The sequence below is a fragment of the Lepidothrix coronata genome, unplaced genomic scaffold, assembly GCF_001604755.1.
Source record: "Lepidothrix coronata isolate B3197 unplaced genomic scaffold, Lepidothrix_coronata-1.0 Scaffold0, whole genome shotgun sequence".
Classification (NCBI taxonomy): domain Eukaryota; kingdom Metazoa; phylum Chordata; class Aves; order Passeriformes; family Pipridae; genus Lepidothrix; species Lepidothrix coronata.
The window spans coordinates 2,337,477-2,356,872 of NW_016690180.1; the positions used below are offsets into that span (position 1 = coordinate 2,337,477).

General features: G+C 36.2%; 1 protein-coding gene across 7 annotated transcripts in view; it reads right to left on the minus strand.

The window, feature by feature from the left end:
* Window positions 1-19,396, minus strand: part of FAT1 (FAT atypical cadherin 1) — a 108,138-nt gene that overhangs the window by 42,587 nt on the left and 46,155 nt on the right. For 5 of the 7 annotated variants that reach the window (XR_001878706.1, XM_017839263.1, XM_017839343.1 and 2 more), the window contains exons 4-8: window positions 10,371-10,432; window positions 7,239-7,568; window positions 6,521-6,731; window positions 4,271-4,339; window positions 2,158-2,297 (exon numbers count right to left, since the gene is read on the minus strand). Coding sequence is in view for 6 of the 7 variants with exons in the window: in XM_017839263.1 (XP_017694752.1) it covers window positions 2,158-2,297; window positions 4,271-4,339; window positions 6,521-6,731; window positions 7,239-7,568; window positions 10,371-10,432 (812 nt within the window). In the remaining variant the exon portion in view is untranslated. The remainder of the gene's footprint in view (window positions 1-2,157; window positions 2,298-4,270; window positions 4,340-6,520; window positions 6,732-7,238; window positions 7,569-10,370; window positions 10,433-19,396) is intronic. The other 2 variants (XM_017839127.1, XM_017839451.1) reach the window with 1 other exon arrangement.

Here is a 19,396-nt window from a genome sequence, read left to right on the forward strand (position 1 = left end):
GGAAGCCTTTGTGCTTGTTTGTAAGAGAAACCACAATCTCTGATCCTGCCAACTCTAACAGAGAGGAAAGATATGAAAGAAAATCATAGAAAAAGCCTTCACAGAGATGACAAATTTAAGACTACTACTCCAGTTCTTCTGGAGAAGAGTGCTGTGGTAAATTTTCATTATGCTCACTCAGCTTTACAAAATGCTAAAATAACAAATGAATTTAAAGAAATTGGACAAAAGTTACACTGTGCATTTCCAAGAAGAACTGAATGAATCACATAACCCAGAGGAAGAGAAGGGGTGAGGGTTAAAGTACTTTTATGACCTTCCAGTCCTTGGTTGTTCTAAAAGACAAAGCAGATTATGGTTCAACTGTGACAGCTGAGGATGTCTGCATAAATTCAGCTACATAAGCATCAGCAGTGGAGAGAATATCTGCAGTCATCAAGACCACATAGTAAGCCTTTAGTAGTCCCCAGACTACCCCAACACATTGCATAGCAGCATTTTTGACTGCATTTTTGGTAGAGGGGGAAGAGTGTGTGGAAAGCCTCTTGCTGTCTTTTTGACTTTTCTGGCAAAAGGAATTATCTTTTAGCTGGATTTGTGTTTCTTCTATTTTTTTTTTCCAAAGTAATTCATGCCTTCTATCCAGCATTCTGTAATCACAAGTGAATTTGCTCAATATTTTTACTACAAGTAGGCAATAAATTTATAGCAGGATTCTTCAAACCTCTTATGGTGTTCATCAGCACCAGAAGCAGCAGCACCATAGCTATGATAGCAGCAAGTTCCTACTGGGGAACATGTTGCTGTGTTTGAAGATTCATGGTCTAGAATCACTCTAGTATCACTCACAATTGTCATCATTAAAGGAAAAGGCAGTTCTCATAGGAAACTGCTAAACTTCCAATTTTCTCCTATTGAATTTAGTCTATTTGAACTATTGAGCCTCCAGACATGCAGTCTGCTCAATAAAGATTGTGTTTAAAATCCAAAACATTGACAAGAAACATCTTTTCCTCTGGCTAAAAGTAGGAAGACAACATTTAAGACATTAGAAAAGATAACAGAAAAACATATGTGCTGCATAGAAGGTGAACAACAAAAAATTGCATTTGTGAGACAGATTTCTATTTACAGAAAAGACAGCAGCAACCCACTTATTGCTCTTTGAGCTCCTGAGGGGTAGGTCAATGATAGGGATATGTAACACAGACACATTACTGTCCCAATCCAACAGTCTTTATCTTGTAAATAAATCCTTTCCCTTCTATTTGGAAGAAAAGTGGAGCTCCTCTATGTTAATGGCTCTATTCACAGCAACCTCAGCTAGACTTTACTTTCAAATATATTCAGGTTCTGGGCTGGGGAAAGAAACTAGATGGGAAAAACAGAAGGGATATACATTATAACCTACTTTACTATGAGTTATTTCCAGTAGTGCCACAAAAGGCTTCTGTACCTTAAAGTGAATTTAGTAGTCCAACTGCAAAGAATTGCCACCATCATAGAGCCTTAGTAGAGAGGTAATTTTAAAAAAATGGTTTGTCTGAGATTGCCAAACAATCTCCAAAAAGCAGCAATCTCTACCTCCACCAAAGCTAAAATAAAGTACTTAGGAAGATACGAAGAGATGTTATCATCTAAACCTTGTTTCTATATGTACACTATGCAGAAGGAGCAGTTCAGTTTCATAAAACATTACTTGGATGCTGTACAACTGGTCATCCACATCTTGCAGGGGGATTGTAACCACAAAACTTTACAATGGTTGTCTCTAAATTTCAAGTACAGTAATCAAATTAGTGATTTTGGGGGAGCTGGAGGAGTAACTCATATAAGTAGTATTAATCCTTTTCTTGAGAGAAGATTATGCATGCAAGAGCTTAGTTTCTGTTTTCATTTATTTAGCTGTAGGAACATGATATAACTTAAAAGTTGTTGGTTCAAACTACAGCAGCATAACATACAACCTTCCACCTAAACCACCAAACAACATGGCTATATGAATATCAGAATCCACTTCTCTTTTAGACAGAGTCCCTAATTTAGATAAACCATGGTCATTGTCCAGGATGAAAAAAAGGGTAAAACACAACACTCTCCCCACCCTCCAGCTACACATTCCTTCTTCTATAAATGCTTAATTAGAAAGTCCATTACCTGAGTGCTGATAGATCTGTTTCCATCTGTTGCCTCTACTGTCAAGTTGTAATTTGATTTCTGTTCTGCATCAAGAGGCCTTGCGACAATGATAGTTCCAGTGCCCTTATCCACATCAAAGCGACTGTCATAGTTGCCACCTTGTTCAGGAAATTAGGAGAGGGATAAATTAATAAAATGCATTATTGTTTCATTATTTTCATGTATGATCATGTTCTGTCTTCAGATGCTTAATGAAGGTGAAACTGTATATACACAGACTGATACATACATTTATTTTAAACGCTTTGGGTTTTTTTCCTGGCAGTGTGATATACTGCTACTTGTACATATTTAAAACTGAGTAGTTTTGGACAAAGCTGATTTGTCTGGCTCATGGAAAGTCTGCAGGTAAATTCTTATTTGCAGGATTCTCTACTCTTTTTTTTTTTTTTAAAAGGAATTTAATGATTCCAGATAGGAGGAAATTGAGAATTACTGGATAAAATGTGACAGTTAATTTTGTGCAGATTGGGCTAATTAGTGAAAAAGATACTTTGTATCAAAATACAATAAAATTCTTAATCAGACATAAGTCAAATTTGTGTCTTTTGAAGCAGAGTACAAATTACTATATTCGTATACAACTATAGGTAAGGTAGAAAAAGCAACGGTACCTCTGAAGAGTCCTCATCTCAGTATTGACTATCTAAAGAATTCACTATCTCACGCATTCTGAGATAGGCAGGATTCAGATGAGTGTTAAATGTTTAAATGCCCAATGTTTAAATATGGCCAAGTTCCTTCTCTGAAGCAAATTATCTTAATTTCCCTTGTGAAGCATTCAGATTACTCTTTGAGCTGTAGTTAAATGACTGTGTAGATCAATAGCTACACTCAGTCATTTAAACATTTAATTGATCATCATCATCATGCCACCCAGAGCAGACTGTCCTGAGAGTACAATGTCCATTAGGTCTAAATATTGTTAGCAATAATAAATACTGCCATTTAACTACAATTGCTTTAGCCCTCTCAATGAACTGCCTAAAACAGAAGAATCAATTTTTATTTTGGTCAAGCAAGTGTGGAATATGGTGAACCAATTTCTCCTAATTACGTGCATGTGTTTTTCTAATTATATTTTACAAAGATAGCAGATAGCATTCAGATATCATCTGAGTGCCTTTTTTTTTCCTTTAACAAGTTTTTACATGCTAAGCTTTGTAGATCACTAAATGCCTTTTATAAAAAGCCAAGGCTAGAACTGAGAGGGTAAAGTTTCAAAGATTGCAAATTTGTACTTAATCCAAGAAAAAAACAGGAAATACTGAAATGAGCCCCCATTCACATGTAAAAAGGATTTCACCTTTAGAAGGTTCCATTGTATGACAAACATACCAGTTTAGGAAAGATGGGCTGGATTCTGCTTCACCGGATTTGAGATATTTGATAATGGCCAACATTATGTAATTTTTCAAGTTTAACTGAAAGACAGCTCCTCTTACTGGCCCAGCAGCAGTTTCTGATTTACTCAAATAGACAGAAACTGGACAGCATGAAAGGCAGCAGCTTTTTCTTTTCTTAACAGGTGTACATTATCTTTTTAATGGGCTTTGTGCAATATGTCAGCTTTAGAAAGTGAATCTAGCTTTTCCTTTTATAATTGGCAGGCAAAACCATTTTCTCGGATGTCTCAATGAAGTCATCTACATTTTAAGGGAAGAATAGAGCGAATGGGTATGAGTCTGCTTAACCACTTTTCTTGACAAAAAGACAGGATCTCTAATCAAGTTTTTTTCCTTCCTTATCAAGAGAATCACAAAGGCCTTGCCTAACTTTTGTAGTAGTGGTGATATTTGGTGATCTGCTGAAGCAGAACTCAACCCAAACTTCTGCACCTGGTACACTGAACGTGTAACAGCAACAGTTTTAGCCAAAGCCAAAACTGGATGCTCAGAATTGACGCTGTATAAATGTAATGATGACAAAACAAAACAAAAACGAACCTGTCACAAATGCAACCGTGAGCACTTTGATTTCCGAAGGGTTAATAAAATAAATAGTTTATAAATGTACGCTTTCATTTCAGATCTCATAATCTGGTAATAAATTATGTGATCTCAGCAGATACCTTCTGCTGTACAGTTCAGGTCACAAGCCATCTGAAAGATGTAAAATACTTCACTAGCAAGCTTGTCTCCTGGCTCAGCCAAAAAGAAAGAAAGCATGGAAAGCAAGCACAGAACACAAAGGAAAGCTGTCAATCAAATTCATTCATGCTATTAGAAACAGTAAAAGAGGGCAGTAAAGTGACCACCTGTAAGAGCAGCTGATAACTTCACAACATAATCACATATCAGACTTTCCAGTACACTTTTACTAAGAACATAGTCAAAATAAAAGGGTTTATTTTGGAACATTCAGACAAGTTCTGCTCTTTCCCCTTGAAGTTTTCTGTATATGTCTTTCTAAAAAGAGCAGGAAAAGATCATCTATTTTCTGCATTAAGCATACAATAAAAAATATGTAAATGTCCAAACTGTGCTGCATGCTTAGAAGGAGCAAATCAAAACAGTGCTATCATCAGAATTCCATTCAGACGTACACACTGTTCAGAGGCCATAGCAGTTGACGCACACAAAGAACAACAATAGAAAAGTACTTCCCCAACCTAATTAACAAATTTTGCTAATAAAAGACACCAGAAAACATCACTGCTGTACTAAACTGAAACTCCCAAAACCTCTGAGGCCTCTTCTATCTACTCGCACCCCCATGAACTGCTCACTTTTTTCTGGGAATGTCACTTTCTTAACCCTTCCTTTAATGGATGCCCATTGGTCTATAGACGTTTCTGTTTGCTGTTGACTGGATAACCCTAATTTGAATACACAAAACCTTCTCATCTTTCCTGCTCACTTATTTTCATATTTTCTGCTTGCTTTTCTACTCCCATGTCTATGTGCTTGTATGTGTTTGGGAGAAAAATGAAAGAGCCACCTCAGTCCCAAAATACCTCTAATGCAGAAAGCTTTTCCCCTATGAGAATGCAAGCAAGCATCCTGAACTCTTTACTACCTCTACACAGTTGTACAGATCCATAAGCCCTTGGTTTGTCTAAACACAAACATTTTTTATTCAACTATGAGCTATTTGGACAGGAACTTTGCCCCCATCCTCCCAAGAACACATTTAAAAGAATTATTTAAAAAATTCTATGTAAATATTTAATGAATTAGCAATGATTATCAATATGATCACAGGCTGTTCACACATGAAGCATGATTTTAGGAGCGAATTGTGTATGTTCTCATGTGCTTGAAAATTTTTTGAGGACACCCTCAAATATTTGACATTTATATATTCCTGCTACATGTGCCTATTTCAGAAACTTTACTTTTAACCAATGCTGTTTTCAGAATTCCTTGGAAATACATACCAGCAAAACAGACATTCAAAATACTTAAACATTTAAGAAAGAATTAAAAATATGCTCTCCCTAACAACTTAACACCATAATCATGGCTCAAATTTTCAGTAGTAACCAAGGTGAAAAAGATCCTTCTCTCTCTCTTTTATGAACGTGGTGGAAAAAGCAGTCTGATAGGGTTACCTTAAGACCAGAGACAGTTTGTTACAGTTCAGCATCTCTCCTGAAATAAGGCTATGCCATTCTCCTCGATTCCAAAGCACTTAACACACAACAGAACTTGGTTTTACTACCAGCCATACAGTGAATACTCTGTGTATTACTGGTGCTCATAGGTCTAATGACTAAATCTAAACTTTAAAAGTACTATTCATTTTGTCACCATGACATCAACATATTATGTCATATTACTAGTTAGAATTCCCCTTTCAATGGTAGAAGCTAAGTTATGATATAGTAGAAAGAATATGTACAGGAAGAAGTTTGCTGGGGTTAGGAACATTGCATGCTTTCCTTTTAATACTGAATCAAGGGACAGCAAACTGAAAAGCAGCCCAGGAGAAAAAAATCAACATGAACAGTACAATCGCTCTTTGAGTGTACTATCCAGATTTGCAGAAAACTAGCATTTTATTTCTTTTCCTATCCTACAGTCTGTGAGATTAATTATTATTTGATTAGTTTTCAGTGACACAATATTAAGTCATTTTCAAAACTGCAACACAACAGATATTTTGCAACTTAATTTTAATCTTATAGAGTGTCATTGATAAAAATTAAATAATTTTGATTTACAACAAAATAAGGGGGAAAATCCACATCTGCAGCTAAAAAATTCCAAACCCTCGCATTACTTAGAAGAGCGATTAAAACCAAGCTGTAATGAGCCCTCCAGTATCTCAGACTCCATGCACTTGTTTCTAATAATAAAGGCCCTTAAGGCATCCTTACCCGTTATGTCAAACCAAAGTGGTGTTCTAGGAGGTTCAACAGCTATTACACCAATCATGTGAGCAACTGGGTCACTTTCCATCACCGTAAAAGAAAAAAATGACTCCTCAAAATAAATAGGCTCTGTGGGTGGGTCGGGCTTTGGAATCCATTCTATGTGAAGCCGTGTAGTTGAAGATTTTTGTGGACGACCATTATCTACAGCTTTAATCTGTGAAACAGACACACAGGATCACATAAATCATTATGTCACATAAACAGAAAGTAGTAATAAGCTCCAAGCATATTTGCTTGTGTGAGATATATCCGAAAAGGTTAAGTGTCTCTCAAAGTGCCACTTGCCCTTCATTATCTGGGCAGCAAATGGAGAAAAAGTGTGCAGCACCTGATAGCAGCACAAACTGTTACCATAAATTCACTTTTATTTTGCTTTTCTCCTGAAGGTGAGTCAAACTGATTGTTCATGTTCCCTCATCACATACATTACCTGTCAAGTTCTGGAAAAGAACAGAAGTTTCTTGATTAACAATACAAACATCTGAAATCATCCTTTAACAAAAAGCAAACCAAAAAACCAAAGAAACCCACAAAACAATGCTTCTGGATTTGTTGAAGCTTTCTTCCTTCAGATACTGCACTCATCTGCCAGCTGCGGAATAAGAAATGAACAGATAAAAGAACACTTTACATATTCATGATATACGAGACTTTGACTCACTGAAAGGATATCGTAGTCCCTTGCTGCAGAAACTTTCTTTGATGAAACCACTCCAGTTTTCGGTTCAATAAAGAACTTGCCATGTTCATCACCATCTTCAATGCTGTAGGAGATCTCTGCATTGGGGCCTTCATCTTTATCTGCAGCAATAACTCGATAGATTGGCTCTCTCCTAGCAGTTCTCTCTCGCTCTGGCTTACCACGCACTGGAAGCTGAATTTTGTAGAACTTTTGCAAGAATTGAGGCTTATTGTCATTCTCATCTAAGACCTTCACAATCACTCGTGCAATTGTTGATTTTGCAGGAGTACCATTGTCTGTCACTGTTACCTGTTTTTATTAAAAAGGATACAGTTAGTGCTCAATTCAAACATAGTCCTTCCAACAATGCTCTTCCTAAATCAGATTTTCCTACAACTGCCTATGACAACTGTAAAGTTCTCCCTTAACTTCAGTTAAAGACAATTGCATAAAGCTATTAGTTGAATATTTACAAAAGGCACTAAAAAAGCTTATTCAGCTACTATCTTAATATTTTGACACATGAAATGCAAATATTCATGCTCATCTCTAACAGATGGCATGATTTCCACATAAATGAGTATCTTTTCCCTTTAGTGCTTGTAATGGAACACCAGTACATACCTTTCAGTTCACAAAAAAACCCAACCAAGCTCAACCAAAAAAACAAAGCACATTCCAAATAAGGAAATCAAAAGGGGTATGCAATAACATGTCCGTTAACATAAAATTAGCACTGCCCTGAGCCAAGCAGAAGACAAATGCAAATTGAGAAAAATCTCTTTGAATTGAAGGCAACATCAGTTTTGAAGGCATTACTGACATTAACAAAGAGAACACTAAGACATGAGAAAACAACTTGAAGGTAGTCTAAAATAACTGCATAAGAAAGTGCCAATTGGCACTCGGAAAACAGTTACAAATTGGGAATAAAAAAATGGGGCATATTAGTTACTATTATGTAAGCAGAACTGCAGTCAAGGATCAAATTCAATAGCAAACAAGGAATAAACCCACCAATCCATCTGGTCAACATTTCAATGCTCAATTAATTAGCCAGATGCTCAGCACTTGGCTCATAATACTGCCCACCATTCTGTGCATTTCTAGGTTTCTTTTCAACCTATTTTCAAAGTTGTAAGCATAAAACTAACACATGGGAAAACTGCTACTTTGGGCCATGCTATCTGTCAGTATTGCTCTGTACTCAAGAGTTCTTCCATCAGATATTTCACATATTTTTAGTTAAAACTTAACAACCAGCTGGAATTCAAAATGCAGAAAGAATGAAGGATTATAAATTACACCAACAGGCAATAACCCATGTTCCAAACTAAAGAGCAACCAGCTTAAATTGCTATTTTATAGGGAATGATGAAACCAAGAGGATCTATGTACCATTACATGACATTGCAATCTTAAACTTTCTGAGTTCTGTACATGTTCCCTTGAGGTTATAAACTTAAGGTTAAATCAGCACGACTGCTATCAGACAACTGCCCATAACATTATACTGTGAGTGGGATCTCTGGCACCAGTTTTGGCCCAGAACAAGTAGCACAAAAACACACTGTCTGGCTGCAGCCTGAGAATTCACACAATTCAGACACCATTCTCAACAGGCAACTTGAACATGGTCAACCTGTTCCAGGGATAAGATGTAAGCAATCAAAGCCATACTGTGCCAGGTGGTTTCAGGGTCAGAAAATAATCCACAGCTCATTTTATTTACTGTATAAATCTAATACAAAAGTCAGTATAATATGTGTAGAGGTAAAAGTCATGATATACCAATTTTACAACCAATATACATAGCAGTGGTCAAGAAATAAGATAAAACTGACATGAAGTGCTTTGGGAAACTGATGCAACCAGATTTAATGAGACAATCTGAAAAGACAATAATATAATGACTTTACAATTTACAGAAATAACGTGCCTAGTACTAAATCAGATTTGCAATTAACTTTGTTACTATTACTACTACAAACTCACTGCAGAGGATATTCTGCCTTATTGCTACTTAGGTGTAAAGAGTTCTTTTCAAAGCTGATATAGAAACAAAAATAATGATAAAAAATTGGTCCAACAGCTGCATTAATCCAGCTTGCAATGCACCAAAGGGATATAAATGGTCCAGGAAGACTGCATGTATACTGCAATTGGGCAAAAGGATAGTTTGTGCTAACAGGGAATACATTCATCTCCAAGTCTATGCAGTCATTGCATTCCTACTAGAACAGCTTTCTAAGGATTTCACAAGTTTTGAATAAGTCTAGACTTGCTTCTCTGGCTTTAATGTTAGTTTTGCCAACTCCAGTTGCAGCCAACTCCTTTTATCTATCATCCAGGAGGAAAGGCATAATAAAGGTTCCAGATAAATCTTAGTACATAAGGATCACTGTGAATATTAATTCTTCATTACAAGTGAAGTACCATGCTGTTACACTGCTTGACAACATTGTGAAACTGGATGACTTAAATCTGTCTTCTTTTCATGTTGTTTGACAGAGAATGAAAAAGCTATTACATAAATTCAAGGCAATCAATTAAATGTAGCTAAATAAAAGCATTATGTCACAAATGTCGCGCTCTTGGACTCTGGTTTTATAATGCATGTTTTGCAACTCGTGCGATTGGTAAACATGTTACACAGAAAATAGGGCTACTCACATATAATCAGTTTGTATCCTCAGTGTTAGAAAAAACATTCTGCACTTCTTTTCCAGAAGCCTATATTCAGTGAAAGTTAGGCTGAAATAGCTATTCCAATAATTACACAGGAAAATTTAAAAAGGAATCACACTCGTTTTAACAACTGTGCCTTTGTACTGTTTGAAAGAAAATCCTGGTTTACAGATAGAAAACCAAAAAATTGCATTCAATTTGTGCCTTTACTCTTTTCTTATGAGAAAGCCCCAAGACACTGTTTTTATAAGTAGTTTTATGGTAGTTCTCTGCATTGTAAAATAATGAACATAGAAGGAAGTTGCTTCTAAAATCCAGTTCTTTAAATTCTTCATATAATAATCAAGCCTGGTAAAGTTAACTCTGTAAAAGACCAATGAACTTATAGTCACTGTTTTTCAGAGAACTAAAGAAATTATTTACCTCCAGTATGTGTTCTCCCTGCTGCTCTCGATCTAGTTTTCTGGATGTGGTTGTAATTAGCCCTGTAAATATAAGAGAATAATTAATCAAATCCTTCAAGAAAATAATTGAATGAAAGTTAGGTTTAATCAGCAGTTACTGATATCCTCAATCTCAATTTCTTCTTAGGCAGTCTCCTATTTTTACAGAATTTACGCTTTCATTAAGGGAAGGGATGAGGGGTTTCCAATCCTTAAAAGCCATGAAAATATTCTTTGCAATCTGAAAACTAAACTGTTATAACCCTGACAACAAACACATTTCAGTGTTCCAGCACATCCGTGCCTGTTATGTTTCTGACAGAAGTAATGTATGTAATTCTCTTCACGAAGTCTTGTTTTCAGAGGGTGTTCATATGCCTTTTTCAAAGGGTGCTTACAGATATTTGCTGAATAATTTCCAATCTCTTCAAGAGAAACATCTATTTGTATTTTTAGTGATAATGACCAAAAAAGGATGACTTGAAGAGATGCAGTAGTGGTGGAAACCAGAGCAATCTGTCTGTGTTGGCTTGATTTGGCAATGACAAGGAGTCAAACGGTTGCTGTTGACAATAGCAGCGAATGACCACAAGTTTAAGAATGTGATATGCCCTTGACGCAAGATTAGAAAGGTGTGATGGGTTTTGCTTTAACTGATGAAAGTCGAACAGTCAGAGGTGAAAAAAGACAGTGAAAATTAAATACAAAATAACCTCATTTGAATTAATTCTTCCTAACAGTGAGTTCAAAATTTTAACTATTGAGTTTAATGAAAAGTCAACTTGGTCAACTCTCAGTTAGAGTGGAATGGCTTGCTATGGTGTGTCATGGATGCAGACGCAAGAGATAACTCAGTTTCTTTGCTGCATGAAAGCCATTAATCTGTTCGCAGGTACAACTTGGCCCCACAAACACCACTGCTTTGTTCACATGGCACCGAACCTATGCTAGTATATCCTGCTAGATTCAACTTGGCTTTTCATGAACCAAACACCAAGACTTGTATTTGCCTGGCTTAAGCCACTAGCATCCCATACTGTCTGAAGCAGGAATCCAGCATACGTTAACTACAGAGAACACTGCAACGTCGTGAAATATTTTATCCAACTATCCCAGCTTTTTACAGTGACAGGGAAGCATTGCCATCTTGATCCTTAATTGTCAAACTGAAAAACAGGGAAGCAATTACCCAATTAAGGATAAAATAAGAGATCAAGACACAGGCAGTATACTTCACATTCCTTTTTCCAACTGTAGTGTAAACTTTTTATTAATAAGACCTCATATAAGCAAAATTAAAAGTTTTATAGAAACTTATAAAGTTTTCAACATTGGTCTGCTCCAGTAAAAAAAGCCTTCAATTTTGTCTCACAGCTGGTAAAAAGCAGAGCATGTAAGAAAAGCAATAAAGATTTCAATTTCACTTAAAAGAGAAAGGCCAACAGAAACAGAATTGTGTACCACAGATGCATACCTACTCAATGCTTCTGTCAAAATACAGCTGTAGTCTACATATACCAACAAAATAGACAGCCTGTACTAAATAATATGAACAAAACCTATATAAGGCAATATTAAAGCTGTCAAATGTTCAAGCAACTATTCTCCAAAAGCACAGACAGTGCAAATAATGGTTGTTTCAATTATGGTCAAATCTTCCCTTGTTTTTCCAGCAATTTGGTTTTCCATCGTATCAAATCCATCATACATCTAGTATTCTAGACAATGATGTATCATCTTATCCTGCTTTATAATTTTATGCTTTTACAGGCCATAGAAGATATGTATACTATTGTTAAGATACATCAGTTCGTAAGTTAGAAAGAATGGAGGGATGAAAATTAAAACAAACAAAAAACCCAAACTGAAAACAAATAGCAAGGAAAAAAGTCACATTATTACTGTGAATTTGGGAAGGGGGGGAAGAGAGAGAAAAAAAAGGATGTGACAATTCTCTATTAACCTTCTTTGCATGGAGATTACAGAGCTGTGAACAATGACAGTTGAAAATATTTATTGTCACATATTCTAAACAAAGCTTTAATTTCCCAGCTAAGTCTGGTCAAGCCACACATTTTCTTTTCACAGGCTCTACTGGAAACAGCACAGGACTATTAATTGGACGTGAATAAGTGGCAGAGTTGATGCCTCATCTGCTTCCCTCCAGCAAAGGGCCTTGTAGTGCCTTAAAGAAACAGAAGTTCTCCTAAATACCACTTTCTATTGAGTACCTCCAGAGAAAGCCAGCACTAGCCCTCCTCTGAAGCATTTAATCTCAAGACTCACCAGAGTCGCAAGGAAAAAGGGTAGATTTTAGCATAGTCACTGAAGGAGTTGGCTGTTGAATGGCTGGGTTGAGGATGGAGAAAATCTCAAAAAGCATAGGAAAAATACAGTAATCCTAGCAGAAATATCTCATGATGCTTGCATTTCTCTGAATATTCTGAATATTTTTTCTGAATAGTCTGCATCCTCTGACAAGAGTCCATCTCTCACAGCAGCATCAATTACATGTAAGAGCAGAAAGACTGCACCTTTCAACAGTTTCCTATCCACTTTTTCCTCATGAAGAGCCATTAAGACTGGAGTCACCACTAGTAAATGACAATTAACACTGGAGAAAAAAGAAAACAAAAAAAACCAAAAACAAACAAACAAAAAAACCTCAAAAGTTTTTGCTGCAAGCAGTCAAGACAAAATTCTATCATATACCACTACTCTACATAAGTTTGTTAAAGAAAGTCTAATTCCAGATAAAATTCCTATTAATGAAGTTGGTCAATACAACTAAAATAGGTAAGCAGAAAAATATCCAGTAAGAACAAAATATATATGCCTTGATCTGTTAAAACCTCCACTCTTTTCAACCAAGCATGCCACACTTCTGTTAAAACACTTCAGACCACTAACAGAAGGGCTTAGTCTTCACCATATATATCCTGTATGTTCAGCAGAAACTAATGCCAACAAAGGAAATGTAACACTTCTGGATTTAGAATCACATACACATGCATGACATTCTTTTTATTTAACTCTTTACTGCTAGACACTTTCCTAAGTGCAAATTTAGCTTCAGAGAAGTGTTTCACTTCAGCTTAAGATCGTAAAAGGTTTGGTTATGGTATCACTACAACTTTCCCTTTTTCCCAGTTTTTTTATATTATAAAATGTTTAATGCTGCACCGACAGATTTCATCCATTGTTGAACAGCTTTTCTGAACTATGGCCATAATAATAATGTCGAGTATTCCTATGCAGTGTGGCTTTTAGGACTCCCTGTTAAGAGGGTTGGGGAGAATCTTTGGACCTAATATAAGTCAGCTCTGCAAAAAGAGCCACCACTCTGCTCTTTCTACTGAAAACAAAAGTTTTCACGTTTTTTAGATTGAGCTCCTTCTCCTTTCTGTGACACTTTGGAGATCTCCTTGCTGTGCCCCTCCCTCTAGACAAATAAATGCATGACTACACTTTTGCATACAGCACATCCCCACAGGAGTGGCAAGTAAAAGATGATTTCACTTAAGCTCTGAAGAAGTCTGTAAAACAATCAGTTTTGAAATCCTCATTATGAGATGGGGAGAATTTGTTTATTGCTGAATGAAATGACAGCATGTGTGAGAAACCTGTCACTGTGACAAACCATTCAATTTTGAAGCAAAACTGACTCAGAGCAACTACAACACTTTTTATCAGTAACTTCAACAGATACAAGACATAAACTAAATATAAGGAAGGCTGTATTTGGTCACTGAGGTTTTTGTCCTCTGTGCTAAATGCAAACCATAACCAGTCAGCAGAAATGGTTTCTCTGGACTGCATCAGTCAATTCCCATTTAAGCTCTCATCAGTCATGATTACTGCAACTCAGTCAATTATTATTTAAGCTCTTGTTCCCCCACTGGAATCTCAAAACTGAAAAATTACAAATGAATTTTTAAGGGTTTTTTTTAACATTTTGTTATATATTAAGATCTGTTTAAAAGTCTTAATATATAAACCAGTCTAAGAGTTGAAGGACGTATGGATTTTAAATTCAGATGTGGCTGTAATGAAAATCTAGTTTAACTAATGCATAACACAACCCAAAAGTACTGAGCAAATTATAGCACACATTCTGTAAGTTGAAGACCAATTATGTCTCCAAGTGATCAACATAGTGTCTCACCTCAAGGCAGGATTTCCTTCATTCTCATTTAAGAAATGGTGTATTATATACAATTCAAGACAGCTTTTGCTTCTAGACAGAGAAATATATCTTTCTTTTGTGTGATCGGCTAAGAAGTCCATTGGAATCAGCAGTTTCCTCCTCATGCAAGTACTAGGTGTGATCAAGTCATGTCTTAGACATCTCTCATAATACAGTGAGCATCAAGTGTCACTGTCTGAAAGTTCTCTTATGACATTTTTTAAATTGCTTCCAATATCTCAATACTTCCTGAAATATGGACAGAGTGGCTGGTAACATAATAATCTATGACTGTTTCATCACTGCCACTGAAAGACAACAATTTTGTTTTCATTCTTCTTTCAGCTGGTTTCAAGTTGACAATGTTTTACACCTAACTTACCTTACAATCAATGACCATCAGAAAAGGCCCACATTTCCTTTCTAAAGGTGTTCATATAAGGTTTTTGGCAAGATTGTACTCAAATCTTGTCTTCTATGTAAGCCAAAACAAGGCTACTCAACCAAAATAAATAAACAGGTTAATAAAAACAGGTCAATGAAAATTAACAGCAGAGGGATTAAAGAACAGATTTCAGCTCTCCAGCTGCCAAAAAATAAATTCCATGTCTTACTAGCCACGTACAGATGATGACTGTAAGCTAGACAGCATGCCACTGTAATATATCACCATGAAGGCAGGCTGCTGAGTTAAAAAAGAAAAAAATAGTCCTAACAAGCTATCATACTGGAGTAAGCATATCGAAAAAGAACTGAACAGCTTGGTTCACATGGTCCTAAAGATAGTTTCTCAGCAATTTCACTTGCTTTTCATTCCTAATTCTTCCTGGTTCTAAGCACCTTAATAACTCTCAATAAAACCAGCAACAGAATTGTCACCAGTAATTTTCAAGTGCTGAAATATAATTGTAAATATAAAGTCCCCAAAAGAATTAGCAATATAATTTACAAGCACATTAAATGGCTGCAAATACCTCTTCTGCTCAAGTCCAACACTTAAAAGCAATAATTATTGTTCTTTCATTTAAGACTGCAAAACTGGTACTACTTTTCAAGAGAAATTGAGTGCCCAGGTTCTTCTTTCAACTCTCCTATCCGTATACTCTCTCCATTGGTTATGCTGTTGCTTGCTTGTTCTCTCTGGCCTCTTGAATTTCACTTTTTTTTTTGCTATACAGTTGTTTAGGTAGAACAAAGACTGATTCTGCCTAGCACAGCTCATAGTCTGTGGCTTAACAGACTTTTCTGGGTAGTTTAAATCCACATTTGGGGCTAAAGGAGTCATTTTCCACTTCATATATAAACTTAATGATCAGGGTAATTTACACAAATGAGATACACTACCCTTTAGATAGTTTTAGAAAAATTTAAATGGAGACCTACTGCAGCACACTGTGTTGAAATCATTGTCCCCTTTTTTTTAGTATAGCATGATTGTACTCAACTAGTGCACGCTTTCACAGTTTTGGTGTCTTTCCCCCTTCAATTCCCATATGCAGCAGTTCAAGCAAAAGCGAATAGAACATTCCCATAGCATACAATAAACTCCTGGCTGAAAGGTCTAAAATACATTTAAGAACTACACACTCTATTTGCTCTTCAGATCATCTTTTCTTAGGCACTTCCTAATTTGTCTTTCAGATGCTGGTGCATATGCTTTAGATTTCATCCACAAAAAAACTCTGTTGGTACGTTTGTTCCAAATGAATACGTCTTGCCCTTTGAATGGTACTCCATGAAAAGTCAAGCAATAATTGAGATCTGAGTCCTACCCAAGTCAGGATTGCATCAAACAAGGGATAACACCCTGTCCATAAGGGCGTATTTGTGTAGCATATTTATTGAGGTACAGTAATATCAGTGTTTATTAGTTTGTTTCTTGTTACCAAGACAGACTTTAAGCCTTGTATATAGGATCAAAAAGTAGGTTACTTATTCCTATGGCTAATATTTCATACCAACAGGCGCCAGGTTTATCTTTAACCAGGCAATTTAACTACTCAGTTTTACTACTACCCAATAAAAGTGCAAGGTGTATATCTGAAGCTGAGTCACTTTCCTAAACTATTTCAACAGCATCCTGGAATTTGCTGATTATTAGTAATTTTTGTGATTTTAGAATGGAGTCGACAAGCTCCATTAATAATCCCACCAAGGATTATTAATGTACAGCATAAGGAGGAAAATATACTTTACATACTAAGTCATCCAATTCAACAAACATTGTAGAGCTTCAATTTCACTTAGATTTCAAATGAAGTATAAAATCTGTGTTTAGTGATCATATAATGACAGAAAACTGTATCCAACAAAAGCTAACCATGTAGTTTTGTATACTCTAATTAGTCACTGAGTACATTATTTTTAGTCTGGATTTACTAAGACAGCAGCATTAATTTCTGCAGTAATTTTTTTACGAGTAGAATTAATTTGGGAAATAATGAAAATAACGATATAAATAATCACAAACACCCAAATAGCTATATTAGAAAACTAAATCTATGATCCTGCATTCTGAGTGCTTGAAAACATTTTGGATGTGTCTAGTTTCATCGTCAATCATATTCTTTTGGTAGTTCGTTTCTCTTATACAAAAGATAAAAACTGCAAGTGTATGTCATAAGCAGTATAAGATGAAATCACAAAAAATTATACTTAATAAATAATAAAAAGTAGCTAAAATAATTTTGAATGAAAAATAAAATAAAACAAAATCCAAGCATGATTATTGAAAAGAAACCAGGAAGTGACAATAAATTTCCTCTAAAATGAACTTTGATCTTACTATCAACAGAACACTATAAATTTTTCTCTTTACTTACTTTGTGAAAATACTCTTGCCTTCAAAAACCACATCAATTCAAAGTTCGAATGCCTTCAGTAATTAAGCTACCTGATCTTCATTTTTATAATCTCATTTTGAGATACACTATCTTTGATACTTAAGGACAGAATGATTACCATAAAATCACACATCATCTTGAAACATCTTTTCAAACCTGACATAATCTTACTGTATTTATAGTGCTTCAACAGAGAAACAAACACCACACTCCTTTCCAAATTTGCCTTTTGTTTGTTTGGGCTTTTTTCCCCCTAAACAAAAGAAAGAAAATGCATTTTCCAGCTTATAGTAGTCAGCACTGAGGAATCTAAAGGTTTTTTTTTTAAATCATTATCAGTTGAAAGAAGTAATTAAGAACAGAGAAAGTTGTTCAAATGACACTAAGAATATAAGGATATTTCCAGCACCATTACAGGCTTTCTTTAGAGGCCCCCAAGCTCCCTATACATCTAAACCCTAAAATATTAGTTTCTAAGTAAAAATTTGGAGATTTGGCTTTAATTGCATGTTATTTCCTACATTTACAACACAGAATGTACTAAAATAAGTCTGGAATAGACTGCAGGCCTAGCTACTGATTTAAAGTGAACTGCTTTTGTAACTGACCCATATACATAAAGAACTCCATGCAACACTCGTAACAGAGATGATAATGTAAAGTGCTGTCAAAGGTCTTGTTTCAGCTCTCAGGAAAACTGAGGAACAATTTTACAGGTCACTTCTAGTTAGCCTTTGAACTGTGACTCCACTGTGAATTTTTCAGATAGAAAAATAATATTACTTCATATAGAATTAAATTTTTGCTGGGGTTGAGCTTTTATTTTCATTTATTTAAAAAAATAAAAAAATCATGCCAAGCTAGATGTGAAGCAGGGCATTACTTCTGAGTAATCTTCTCTTAATAGGAAATTAATCAATACTAATGTTACAGTGTTGTTATATACACAAACTTCTTTAAGTTATACTATTCCGAGAGCCTACCAAGGAACAACTGATATTCTTGAAAGAATGTGTGAAGGTGGTACTTGGCTCATAACAGTATCTGATCACTGTCTCTTCCATGGCTAGAATTATAATTTTGCACATTATATACTCCAGCTCAAAAGAACATACGATATAGAGGCAGTCTGGCTCCACCCTCAGCAAGCCTGCAGATGACATGAAGCTGAGCGGCGTAGATGACACAAGAGAAAGATGGGGTCTTATCCACAGAGACCTGGACAAACCTGAGAGGTAGACCCACAAGAACCTCATGAAGTTCAGCAAGTCCAAGTGCAAGGTGCTACACCTGGTTTGGGGCACATCCAGACTAAGATGAACTCATTGGGAGCAGCCCTGCAGAGAAAGACTTGCATGTTCTTATGGATGAAGCCTGGACATGAGCCAACACTGTCCACCTGCAGCCCAAAAGGCCAGCCACATCCTGGACTGCATCAAAAGCAGCATGGCCAGCAGGTCAAGGGATTCTGATTCTACCCTTCTACTCTGCTCTTGTGAGACCCCATCTGGAGTACTTTGTTCAGCTCTGGGGATGGTCGTCAGCACAAGAAAGACATGGACCTGTTAGAGCTGGTCCAGAGGAAGGCCAAAAGAATCATCAGAGAGCTGGAGCATCTTATAGGAAAACTAGTTGAGAGAATTGGATTGCTCAGCGTGAAGAAGGAGAAGGTTCTGGGAAGCAGAGCCTTCCAGTACCTAAAGGGGGATTATAAAAGAGGAGATCGACTTTTACACAGGCAGGTAGTGACAGGACAAAGGGAAATGGTTTTAAATTAAAAGAGGAGAGATTTAGATTAGATGTTAAGAAGAAATTCTGTCAGAGGGGGGTGAGGCACTGGTACAGGCTGCCCACAGAAGCTGTGGATGCCCCATCCCTGGGAGTGTTCAAGGCCACACTGAATGGGGCCCTGAGCAATCTGATCTAGTGGGTGGCATCCCAGCCCATGGCAGGGGGGTTGGAACCAGATGAGCTTTA